This window comes from Gobius niger (genome assembly GCF_951799975.1).
Source record: "Gobius niger genome assembly, chromosome: 18".
NCBI classification, from domain to species: domain Eukaryota; kingdom Metazoa; phylum Chordata; class Actinopteri; order Gobiiformes; family Gobiidae; genus Gobius; species Gobius niger.
The window spans coordinates 16,952,311-16,964,247 of NC_136869.1; the positions used below are offsets into that span (position 1 = coordinate 16,952,311).

The following is an 11,937-nucleotide window of genomic DNA, read 5'->3' on the forward strand; positions in this document are numbered from 1 at the left end:
ATCTGTCCGATAGTTTCATCATGTTGCTCCCAAAGAATAAAACATGGGGAAAGGAAACATGCTGAGCGTTGGGTCTTTCTTGAAGTTGCTGCTCAACTGGTCTCTCTGCATTTTTGGGCGGCTCTGTCTGCGTGATTTGAACGATTCTCAGAGAAGACAGAGTGTTACTAATTTTAGCCAAGCAGAAGTGAAAAGTAATGAACTAAATAATGACTCGATTGTACTGTTTTTCAAAAGAGACTCGAAAATATTGTACAAATGAAGTTTGTCTTGAATTTGCATGTAATTGACTAGACTTAATAAGCTTGATTCTGATATTTACAAATGATATAGTATAAAAATGAAAAATTCTTAATGTAATGAATGCAGGTTTACATTAATTTCAGATTTCAACACTCACAGGGGACTAAATAAAGTACTCAAGAAAAGAATGTAAGATAAAATAATATGACTCAAATAGGCCTAAGTAAATGTAAAACTGTAAAACTGCTCTAAGAAGCACAGTTCTGTCAAAAAGTTCTACCCAAGATGCGGCCTGCGTGCGCAAACGAGCCCTACACCGTCTCCTCCTTCACGCTCAGCTCTTGACAGTGAAATAATTATGTGTCATTATTATGCTATAATACTACAAACAATTGAAAGCCTCGCATGGCTTGGCTGGGCTATAAATAAATCTCCAGAGGAATACTGAGGTCAGTCTGGTTGCGCGACACACGGAGACGAATGAGCGTCACCAGCGCAGACAAGTGACTCCCCGAAGGTGTTCTCTCCAGGTTCACCGAGAAGATGCAAAGAGGAGCTTAAGCGCAGCAGCTCATGACATCAGAGACACGGCGCTTTCTGTCTTTGTGTGAAAGTTAAAACCGACATCCTGGGTCCACTTCGTGTCAGGTAAATAACTCGTTAAAGTAAATAAGATTTTAAGTTTTGTATTGTCTGTGGCGTTTTTGGACAGAGCGCGCAAAGTGCACCACGATTTGAGATGCTTTCTAAATAAGATGTTATCGCTTTGATTTTTTTCTTTTGAGACGAGTCCCATGATTTAAGTTTGTATTTATTAAGCTGTCAGACCAGTTCTCCAAGGATGTCATGACTCATGGTGACTTCTGAAAGAGTTTGTCTCCCAGTCAGAGAATGTTTTCTTCAAGATTATGTTGACCTTGCAGACTTTGATTGGGCCATAAAACTTATTTTCTCTCTCCGGACTGGATTAGTGAATCGGAGCAGATGGACCGGGTATCGATCCGGTCAGAAGTGGCCAGTAACGATACTACGGATGAGACAGCCTCATTGGTGGAGGACAATGACGATGACGAGGTAGAGTGAACACAGTCACCCTCCGGCGTGTTACAAAACTTACAACCACATGTGCAGATTGAATCAGCGAATAAAGCGTGCACTCGGTTAAAAATATTAGAAAAGGAGCGCAACTTTTTATAAGTGTTTTGATTAATCACGCATTGGCCAGTGGAGAGACATTTACTGCCCTCTTGTGGCTGAAATACATAATTACACGACAATTGAAGTTAATCACAGTTCAGCTTTGCTTGAGCAACCTCTTCTGCTGATTTTTTATTTGTATTTGTTTGTTTGTTTGTTTGTTTGTTTGTTTGTTTGTTTGTTTGTTTGTTTGCTTGCTTGTTTTAAGTAACAGTGCCACCATACTTTTGCAAAATGTGACAAAACCGTCATGTTAGGTACCAGTAATACAAAGAGCATTGACACTTCACTTACAGCAACTTCAGATTTACTTTGTAGATTTTGCAGAGCCTATTTCACACTTATAATATTTTAAAGTATTGGTTCTCTTGCTTGAGTACACAGTTGTTTTGTGCTACCCACCTCTAATTATTTAATTTGTATCATCCTTCAGAGCTCTGATTCACAAGGACAGTGTCTTGCAAGTCCTCAGGCTCCTCTGGCCACTTACAAACAGAGGTTTGAGGAGTTTAAAAGGACTTTCAAGGAGCTGCCAGAGACTGAGCTACTCATCGTAGGCGAGTTACTTATTATCTGTATTTTTTAACACTTTAAATACTCTGCAGATTTTCTGATGTTATTTCTATATTAAAACAACAGTGTTGACATAGTTTCTGTTTCTGCAATAAGCACTTGAGTTGTTGCAATATTATCCCTCAACAACAATGGTTTGTCAGACTCCTCCTTATGTTGCATTCTGCTTTCTCTATAGACTACAACTGTGCTCTCCAGCGGGACATCCTCCTCCAGGGTCGCCTGTATCTCACAGAGACCTGCCTTTGTTTCTACAGCAATGTCTTTCGAGGCACAAAGGTAGGTAAACCCTCACATGCTGTAGGACAGTGTTCAGTTAGTTGCCTTATTCTGCAATGAGTTCATGCCATGCCCAAGAAAACAGCAAAGGCAGCATAGTGTGTATGAAGTGTCTGATGGTTCTAAACAAAATAATACTCCATTGTTTAAATGAAAGGACAATATCCTTGCCATAACATAATGATATTCTATGATGTAAAAATATGTTTGTATGTATGTATGTACATGTAATGTAAAGTGTGCAAATGTGTATCAATAATCCAAAAAGGTGTTTGTTGCTGTTGATGTAACTTTATGTTTTTGTTTTAGCTCATACTCAACCTCAAAGATGTAATGACAATGACCCGAGAGAAAACAGCTCGACTGATTCCAAATGCCATCCAGGTTTGCACAAGCACTGAAAAGGTTAGATTTTAAAATAAGATTCATATAATACAAAAGTGATGCACTCTTATTTACACCATGCATTTTTCCCCCAGTTCTTCTTCACTTCCTTCTCAGCCAGGGAAAAAAGCTATTTAGGAGTTTTCCGGATGTGGCAAAACACACTATTGAGCAAGGTATAGTCATTTATATGGGTTATTTCTATTTATGTACACTGTTAAAGTCTGCAGCTGAAGGCACTCACACACTCTGTGGCTTTAGCTCCAGCCTTCTCTCTCAGTCCGTCTTATCTATCTGGTCCAGAGTTCAGAAAACACTGTTGACCACAGACTGTTCTGGGGTTATCAATGAATTTCAAGTTGCGCACTGTATAAAGATTTCAGCAGGACAGCTACATGGGCTTCGCTCCAGGATAAGAAGCCTTCAACCACTACAAATATCTTTTTTTAAATAACTTTTATTTTGTTTTTGTTTTGTTATATTATTAAAAATAATTGTAGACTGTTCTGGAATGTATGCATGTATATGAAAGGCCTCATATACAACCCAAGGTGGCAGAAAACCTTTACCTTTTAAATGTGTAAAAATGTCGAGCAGGATCTCAGCAGTGGCTGTGCTTTAGTCTGTGGGGACATGAGGCAACACATGCCTGTTGTAAAAACATCTCCAGTAGGAGGTCATTGACCCCCGCCAGGTGTGGCTAATCGCGCTCATTTGCATAAAGTTGCTGCGCGCGGCGCACGACGCTGACAGAGACACAAAACTTGAAGAACATCTGAGCCACTGATCGACCAGTGAACCAGATCAAACACGAACCAGACCAAAGCAAGTCAAGCAGCTTCGGATTTCCTCTATCAGGGTTTAAATCAAGGTGACGCGCCTTTGCCCCTGAACTTACTTCAGGAGTCGACTTCCTGAAAGTACAGGGACAGGTACAAAGCGCTCGCTCCTGTGGGACACTTCAAACAGCAGCTGTGCGGATATATGTCCAGTGTCAAGTGAGTAAAGAGAACGGCCTACGACAAAACAAAGTGTGTTTGTTTTTTTAATAGAGAGAAGTGAAATTTCTTGCGGGTTTGCTTGTTTTATCTGGTAACTAACAGGCTACGGTGTAAATAATCTCAAAACGAGCTGTAAATAACACTGATAGTGAAATGGAGCCGTTTCCAGGATACACTCAACATGGCATTATTGGCACCGAAGGTCGGCCTTTTATTTATCAGGTCCTCAATCTGAAGGCTCTACTTATTTGTATTTGTATTAGTATATATTGTAATAATCTACTCATCTTATGTATAAATGTATGTTACTTTACAAGTTAAATTAGTAAGACAAACTTTCTGTGTGAATATCATAATTTCGCTTGCTCTGTGCCTGCAGACATTGACAAGCTCAGAGTTGTGGCAGATGGTTAAACAACATTATGGTTATGACCTGGGATTGAGCCATGAGGAGATGGAGAGCTTACAGATATCTGCAGAATCGAGCATGCAGACCAGGTTTGTTCAGTGTTGCAAGGACTAATCATTTATCCAAACACACCTGGCATGTTTATTATCCATTGTGCAGCTTGACACCGAGGTCTGGTGGAGATGACAGTCTTGGCCGCTTCGAGCGCACTCCTTCTCTTCGGCTCCCTGGGCTGGAGCAAGGACCACTAGAAGCATCGACGCCACAGATGGAGGAGCTGCCGTCTCCCGCTGGGTCCCTGACCTCCAACTCTCTCAATGTGGTACTTGGTACTTTTTAATCAAACAGTAGGTTGGATTTAAACATTTTTCTAATTCATTTTTGTTTTATTACCATGCCCAGGATGACGTTCGAAACTCCGCATCACGCAGCCCCTTGCCCTCGCTGGACCGTGGGGCCGCTGAGCGTGTTTCGAAGCGTTCTTCTCTTTCTCTCGACCTAAATGCAAACGAACATGGCGTTTCTGAGCAGAGTGGTTCAGAGAGCGTTGAAGAAGGTATGTGTAGAGAAATGTGGTCTGGTATGTTGCACATACTTCATTTGAAACATGCTTACTTAAGTGCAAAGGTCATAAAGTACTTGATTTTGACATGGGGAATTTCTGACTAATAATATGTTTTAATCTAGTCCTCTACTCACTAGTAAGTACTCACTGTAAAGTGCTTGTCTCTTTCTCAGTGGAGGACCGAATGGGACATTCAAAGGTGCCGGGCCGCCTTTATCTGAACAAGGTTTTCCACGTCAGTGCCAGCAAAATGTTTGAGATGCTCTTCACAGACTCCAGCTTCATCCGCAGGTTTATGAACGTCCGGAAAATTACAAGTTTGTATTACATTTTTAAATCCCTTGATCCTTAAATAATCCATGTAATGCATCAATGTACATTTCTAAATTAACTTTTGCGTTCACAGACCCCAGCTTTAATGCTTGGGAAAAGGACGCAGCAGGAAACAAGAAGAGGAGTTTAAACTACACAATAACCATCAATAATCCGCTCATTGGGAAGTTCTCGGCTGCCACAGAAAACCAGGTGTGTTTACATACTCCTGAATAGTTGAATAAACAACCTTTTGTTAATTAAGGACAACCGCTAATTTGCCGACTCGTCTATCTGTCAGACGCTGTACAAAGAGTCCAGGGATGGTCAGTATTATCTAGTGGACTCTGAAGTTTACACTCATGATGTCCCGTACCACGATTATTTCTACACCCAAAACCGCTACTACATCATCAGCAACTCCAGGAAAAAATGTCGACTCAGGTAGGGATTTTTCTGCCTTCACATTTTTGTCATGAGGCTTTTGATTAAACCTTATGTTTTTGTCATTTTGCTATAGGGTGTACACTGATGTCAAATATAAAAAGCAGCCGTGGGGGTTGATAAAGTCCTTTATTACAAAAAACTCTTGGAGCGGCATCGAAGATTATTTCCGGCAGCTCGGTAAGTATTAGACCTTACTCTCTCCTGTGGCCTCTGGTTTATTTGATCCTTAATCTGATAAATCTAATCTTTCGACGGCAAGCACCTCGGCTACATGTTAATAACAAACTGCACTAGATGACACTATGGTTGCTATCCGTCATGTAAAAAGATACAACGCTTTAATGGTAAAATGTGAAATGGACACTTTAACATTAACTTCATGACTTTTGTAGAAGCTGAGCTGCTTGAGGAAGAAGCAGAGCTCAACCAAGGAAGTGGAGATGCTGGAAAAGGTGGTCTGCGTAGGAGGAGGCGGACCTACAGCCGTACCATGCCAGATCACATAAAGCCCAGCACTGTGTATGGGCAGAATGCTGAGCAGCGCAGAGACAGCCACATAGGTAAACTACTTTGAACATTGAATACTTTGTTGCGTTTTTTTATTAAACTTTTTTTTATTTTTAATAACTTAGCACCAATGAGACACAGACAGAACCTTAATCAAGGGACCAACGTACATTACCTACATTACATTAATTCAATTCAATAAATGCCTGTAAATGTTGTTTCAGGCCCTATAGAGACGGGCATTCCTCACAGATGGAACGTCAACACTATCATTGTGTTTATGAGCATCATGTATGTATTGATTAAATTCAAAATATTTTCAAATATTGTCCTTATTAATATGCCCGTCTTTTTCAGTTTGCTGATTTTGTCACTGCTGAATCTGGGCCTGTTCTTTAAGTTGTGGGCAATGGAGGACGTTGCTCACCGAATGTACCTGAGCACGAAGCACAGGCTAAGGGAGCGAAGTGAGTCCAGGTAAGATGCTTCTATAAATGCAGTATCCCGAGGTGAAATGGTCTTGATGGAAGTGTAGAGGCGACTGCCTGTGGATCAAGCGTCCCACGCTGAAAAGCTCTTGTTTTAATGACTCACAATTCTGGAGCAGTCCATCTCTGTCTGTAAAAGTGGTTATGTAAGGCAAAAGGAAAAAACATGTAAATTGCTCTCTGTTTTGACAGTGTGGTGACTGACTATAGTGCTGCACAGGGACCTGGATATCAGGACAAGGAAGCGCTTCACCTTCTAAAGAATGTTCTTCAGGATTCAATAAACCTACTTGAACAGGCAAGACACCAACTGGTCCAATAGAAATTAATCTAGTGATAGTTTTCTAGTTGGGGCAATTATCTTTTTTTTGCATACTTCATACATGCCGTTTTAAATCAGCCGAACATTAAAATGCACCCACTGAGTTGTCTTTTGTCTCTATAGCTCCGGAAATCCTTGATGTTGCTACAGGAGAGTTTTGCATCAGCGAACCAAACGGCACCGGTGCAATGACTGGACCACACCTGGTGACTACAGTTTGTGAAGAAAACACCACCGTGGTGGAGAGCCTCTGAGGAGAACTGGTATCCAGTGACATTGCCATGTAATTGTCCCAAGACAATGCCTCCTGTTACCAGGGCCTGCACGTCCCGAAGCCTTTATGTGGGGCGTCAGGTGTTTATAAGGTGTCACTTGGTTGCACAGTGGTATTGGGTTTCTGGAGGTTTAGCAGCAGTTTATTATCTGAGGCACTGGATTTTATTTTATTTTACAACTGATGCTACTTTGAATGTGTAGATATCATGCAGGGAACGCAGTCCATTTAGGCCTTTTTATTTTCTGTGTTTGTACATATATTTTTAGTAAACTTTAAATTGAAGACTTGCGTACTATTATTGATTTAGGCTTTTGTGAAAGACTGCAACTTTGCACAGTTCATATTTTTAAAGTCTGACTTTTACCACTAAACAAATTGTGATGCACTAATAAAATATTGTTGTACTTTTTATTTTATTAATATGATAAATGTGCTTTTTATACATTTTTCTTGATTGAGCTGCCATGACATAGTAAAAAATATGCCATCAAAAATATCTTTTCATTTCCTCATTATGAAAACCTATTGTCAAAATTGTTAAACTACTATGCCATAGATCTGGATCTAGATTATTGTGTATGTCCTGCTGCCGTAGCCATAGACCATTAAAAATAATGATATGAAGAGTCTGAATGAGGCGGAGAGAGGGAGAGAGGGACGTCTTTGTGACGTCAAGAGGAAATAGTGGGCTCGTGCGTTGGGCAGTGTCGGGATGTAACCCGGGTCCGCTAACTACAGCCCGAGACACATGTATCTGTCTCCTATACCGACAATGCCTTTGACAAACGCACAGTGAAGATTGTGCACCTCGGCTATTGGCTTTACCGGATACGGCGGCGTCTCCGGAGAAAGACACTTCCGATGTGAAGCGCTCGGTGCTCGGTTCGGCTTGTTGCTCCTTGTTTGTTTACATGGGTAGGTACGCGCTTTCTCCTTTTTGAGTGAGCAAACTGATCAATGTGAACGATCTGGAAACTCTAAAAAAGTTCATTTCAAGCGGCTTGTTCCTGAAGCTCTTCAGGTGTCGCAGCACTACAAGTTACAGAAACGTTGACTAGATACAATGTAACACCATAAAGAAGCCTATTCAACTTTGTTACATTGGCTGAGCTCATTAAACTGAAACATGATCATGTGACTTATGCGAATACAAGTCTTCCTCATACATCCGTGGTTGTGCATTTTAATGTATATTTGCTGCAGCAATATTCCTGTCCAAAGGCGAGCAGATGAGCTATTCTGCCCTGGCACCCATTATACTATTAACATTGTCAACATTGTTATTATGTGACTTAACCCACAGGTAAAATGTTGTTACCTGTGGTTAATACAGTATATATTACAATGCCTGTTTGAAATGTACTTGCATTTAACTCCCTAAGCAGTACTGAAGGTCTCAGTGAAGGCAGTGTTCAGTCTGCAGTAAATTATAGGCCTGGCAGAAGTGTGTGTAGGAGGTGAAGAGTGGAGGGTCAATGGATCAGTGTCTCGGAGTGACTACTTACAAGTATAAGAAATGATATTTTAGCCAGCTTTTTCAACGATTGAAGGAAATTGATGTCTAAGTGATCAGCTGAGTAAATTGATTGTGTGTTTGTCAAAGTAATGGACAAAGCTGCTGTGGATATTATCAACAGAATGTCAAGTTGTTCAATATGAAGAGGCGGACCAAGAGAGTGCCGGAGGAAGGTGACACATTATGCTGCTGTGAATATGTGAATAGACGAGGAGAGCGCAGTCATGTGGCCGCCTGCTGCTGTGACTGCGAAGACCTGGATGATGCCTGTGACAGGTGACTACTATAGTGAATAATACTCAAACATGCCATTCTGACTGACTTTTTCTTTAATTACAGGTTTTTGAAAAGAGAGCCCCAGAAAGACGACTCAGTGTCTAAAGTGGCCGACGTTTTGACGGACAGGATTCGAGTGCCATGGCTGTGGGGCGGTGCGAGGAAAGTCGACCTGTCAATCATCCCTCCACTCATTCTTCTCCCCGTTCTTCTGCACATCGCCGCTTTGCACTTCCTGCTCGGTGTGCTGGTCCTCACGGCTCTACCGGTGCTCGTGCTGTGGTACTACTACGTCACTCATCGCAAAAAAGGCCAAACGCTCTTCTTCCTCAGCCTGGCTCTCTTCTCTCTGGTGTACACATACTACCTGTTTGTCACTGTGGTGGTGCCCCGTGGAGATGTCGGCATTGCTCAGCTGGCCTTAGTGACTCTCGGTTTGATCTCGACTTTGGCTGCTCTCGTCAGAACTAAGAGAGGACCCGGTGTGTTGCGGCCAAATCAAGAGGCCATCCACAGCACTGTCACCTACTACAGCCCTCTGCCAGATGAAGACCCTGCCGTCAACAGGGGGAAGTGTGAAGTGATGTTGCTGACAAAGAACCAGAGAGGAGCGTCAGAGTCCAAAGAGGCGGAAAATAGCTGTAAAAACTGGTGTTCCGTGTGCAGGGTGGTGCGGCCTCCCCGGGCGGGGCACTGTCGCATCTGTGGCGTCTGTGTGCTGCGCCTTGACCACCACTGTGTCTGGTGGGTTACACTCAAATACAACTTTGTTTCCTGTTAGTTTTGTCCCAAATTCATAATATAAAACTGCATCACTGCCTTCATAATGTCATATTTAGTTTGAATGAGAAAGGTCGCGATATCAAAAGAAATGGCAGGTTTTCTTTTTTACAAATCATTTTGATCGCGGTGTGTGTCTGGTTCTGCTCCTCAGGATAAACAGCTGTGTGGGCCAGGCCAATCACCTCAGCTTTCTCCTAACTCTCATCTTCTTCCTGCTGACCTCGCTGTATGGGATCTTCCTGGTCCTGCAGAGTGTGTGTCCAAAACAGCTCGTTTTTACAGCTCTACTCTACTGCCCAGGGGTCTACGGGGAGTTCAGGTAAGGAAACAAGTGCAGGCAGGGTCATGATAAGGTTATCTATTACATGGAGTGCACTTGAGACAAAATGGCAATCACAAGCAGTTGTTGACAACTATTACATAACATTATTTCGATCGTTTTTTATAATTTTTGAAACAATTTCAACAATTTTATATAAAAAAAAAAGAGAATCCAAAAATCTAATTTTCATAAAAATGTGTTTTTTGGCCTGTCCCTGCCTGTGATTTAATAAGGTGTAAAATTTAAGTATTAAAAAAATCGAATTTCTATGAAATATTTGCAGTTTTCTGTGTGTCCCAAACTACAAAAACTAGTCCAATGACATCACAATCAAGAAGTTGTTACATTCAGAAGAGACTTTCCCACGATCTAAACCAATCAGTGACTCTCTCTCTTCGATATTTTACTCTATGAACTGTTTGTGGACATTTGGAGAGGGGGGAGCAAACATGTCATGTCATTCCTGTTACCAATGTTTAATGTGCAAATCCAAGTATGTTTCTGTTCTAACTTATTTAATCAATATCTACAAGAAATGTTGTTTCAGTGGGTACAGCCTGTGCTTCTGTGTTACTTAGCTTAGCCTGCATTTGGCAAATTGGTCAAATTTTGTCATTCTTGTTAACGTCATTCCTGTTACTATTCTGAGGAAGAAAGATAGGAAACATGTTTGTACACCTAAACATATCCCAATTTAAAATATATCAAGAAAAAACTTAAAAAAAAAAAAAAAAAAGCAGTGCAGTGGTTTTAAAACTGAAGAGGCACCGATTTGGCAGAATCATTTCATTCATAAAAACAGATAAAATAATGGGAATCTTTGCCCATGAAATAACCTGTGACAAAATGATTTATTGCAACAAAATCAGGCCAGAGACTTGTTAGTGGAAATTATGAAATTCATTTCTGGTAAATTCCTTTATTGATTACTGATAATTGGCATTTTCCAGGAGGTTCTATGGCTTTTACCAGTCCTGCAACTGTACTGAAAGTCAGCACAGCCATAAATGAGAAAAGGTTTCCATATATATACTAATGTTGATCTAATATGACATTTTATGCTAGAATAACACTGTACTATAATGCTGTGGTGTAGATTAGAGACAGAAGGAAAATCAATGAATGTAAAAAGTCAAATGTGTTTTCATTGATTCGTACTGAGACGTGTCGCTGTGTGTTCCAGCTCTGCTCTGTGCTTCACATGTGTGTGGTACTGCAGCCTTGTGACCGGAGGGCTGCTTCACCTGCTACTAGTTCAAATTATCAACATCAGCTACAACGTGACGGAGCGTGAGGCTCGCATCGCCCTGAGGGAGAAAACTGCTCAAAGTGCCTTTTGGGGACTCATTGTAGACACACGCGTCTACTCCAGAGGGATTTGGATAAACTGGTCTGAATTTTTGTCAATGGGAGGAAAAGTGACTCACTCCTGGACTCTTGCAGATGTGGTTTAGGAGCTGCAGTATTGTTTGTTTCCACTGGATGGCAGCCTGGTCCTTTATTACTTGTGACTTTATTGGTCTCCCCCTGAAAGCACACCAGAGACCTACCAAGACTGTTTATCAGCCCCACTTTAATGCTGTTTGAGTTTACCACAGCATGGGACCTGCCCCCTGAGTTGGCCTGACACATAGCAATAAAAGTATACCTTAACAAGATATATCGACTGCCGTTTATGACGCACAGCGGGCCCCTCTTTCCTCACAGCTGTTGTGTTTCATTCAGTGACCCTTAAGCCTTGCCTTGTTCCGCCTTTTATGTCTCTGCTGGAAGTCTGTGTCTTCCTTGATCTTACATTTCCTCAGACCTGTTTGACTGCAGTGCCTTACAGAGTAGGAGCATTTATGAATGGGCACATAGTATTGTCAATATTCAATAAACCACAGAAGAACAGACAGTATTTGGTGATGACTGGTTTGTTCAAGCATGGCGTCCTGTCCCATTCCCTCTTTTCACAAATAATTAGCACTAATTTCACCCGTCATTAAATGTGTCATAGTTCTTTATTATCGAGCACACACCAGATTATTAAGATA

The 11,937-nt window shown here is 41.4% G+C and overlaps 2 protein-coding genes across 2 annotated transcripts; both read left to right on the forward strand.

Annotated features, from left to right (window-relative positions):
- The first annotated feature begins 2,214 nt into the window (after positions 1–2,214).
- Positions 2,215–7,222, forward strand: gramd1c (GRAM domain containing 1c). Its single transcript, XM_079576497.1, has 15 exons — positions 2,215–2,292; positions 2,602–2,697; positions 2,772–2,852; positions 4,057–4,175; positions 4,246–4,405; positions 4,489–4,642; positions 4,825–4,968; positions 5,058–5,176; positions 5,265–5,407; positions 5,484–5,587; positions 5,803–5,970; positions 6,142–6,208; positions 6,275–6,394; positions 6,598–6,703; positions 6,851–7,222. The coding sequence occupies exons 2-15, from the start codon at positions 2,626–2,628 to the stop codon at positions 6,917–6,919; spliced, it is 1,626 nt and encodes a 541-aa protein (XP_079432623.1). The 5' UTR covers positions 2,215–2,292; positions 2,602–2,625; the 3' UTR covers positions 6,920–7,222.
- Positions 7,223–8,528: 1,306 nt separating this feature from the next.
- zdhhc23b (zDHHC palmitoyltransferase 23b) lies at positions 8,529–11,857 on the forward strand. Its single transcript, XM_079576520.1, has 4 exons — positions 8,529–8,796; positions 8,860–9,540; positions 9,731–9,898; positions 11,085–11,857. Exons 1-4 carry the CDS (start codon positions 8,660–8,662, stop codon positions 11,353–11,355), a joined length of 1,257 nt encoding a protein of 418 aa, XP_079432646.1. The 5' UTR covers positions 8,529–8,659; the 3' UTR covers positions 11,356–11,857.
- The last annotated feature ends 80 nt before the right edge of the window (positions 11,858–11,937 follow it).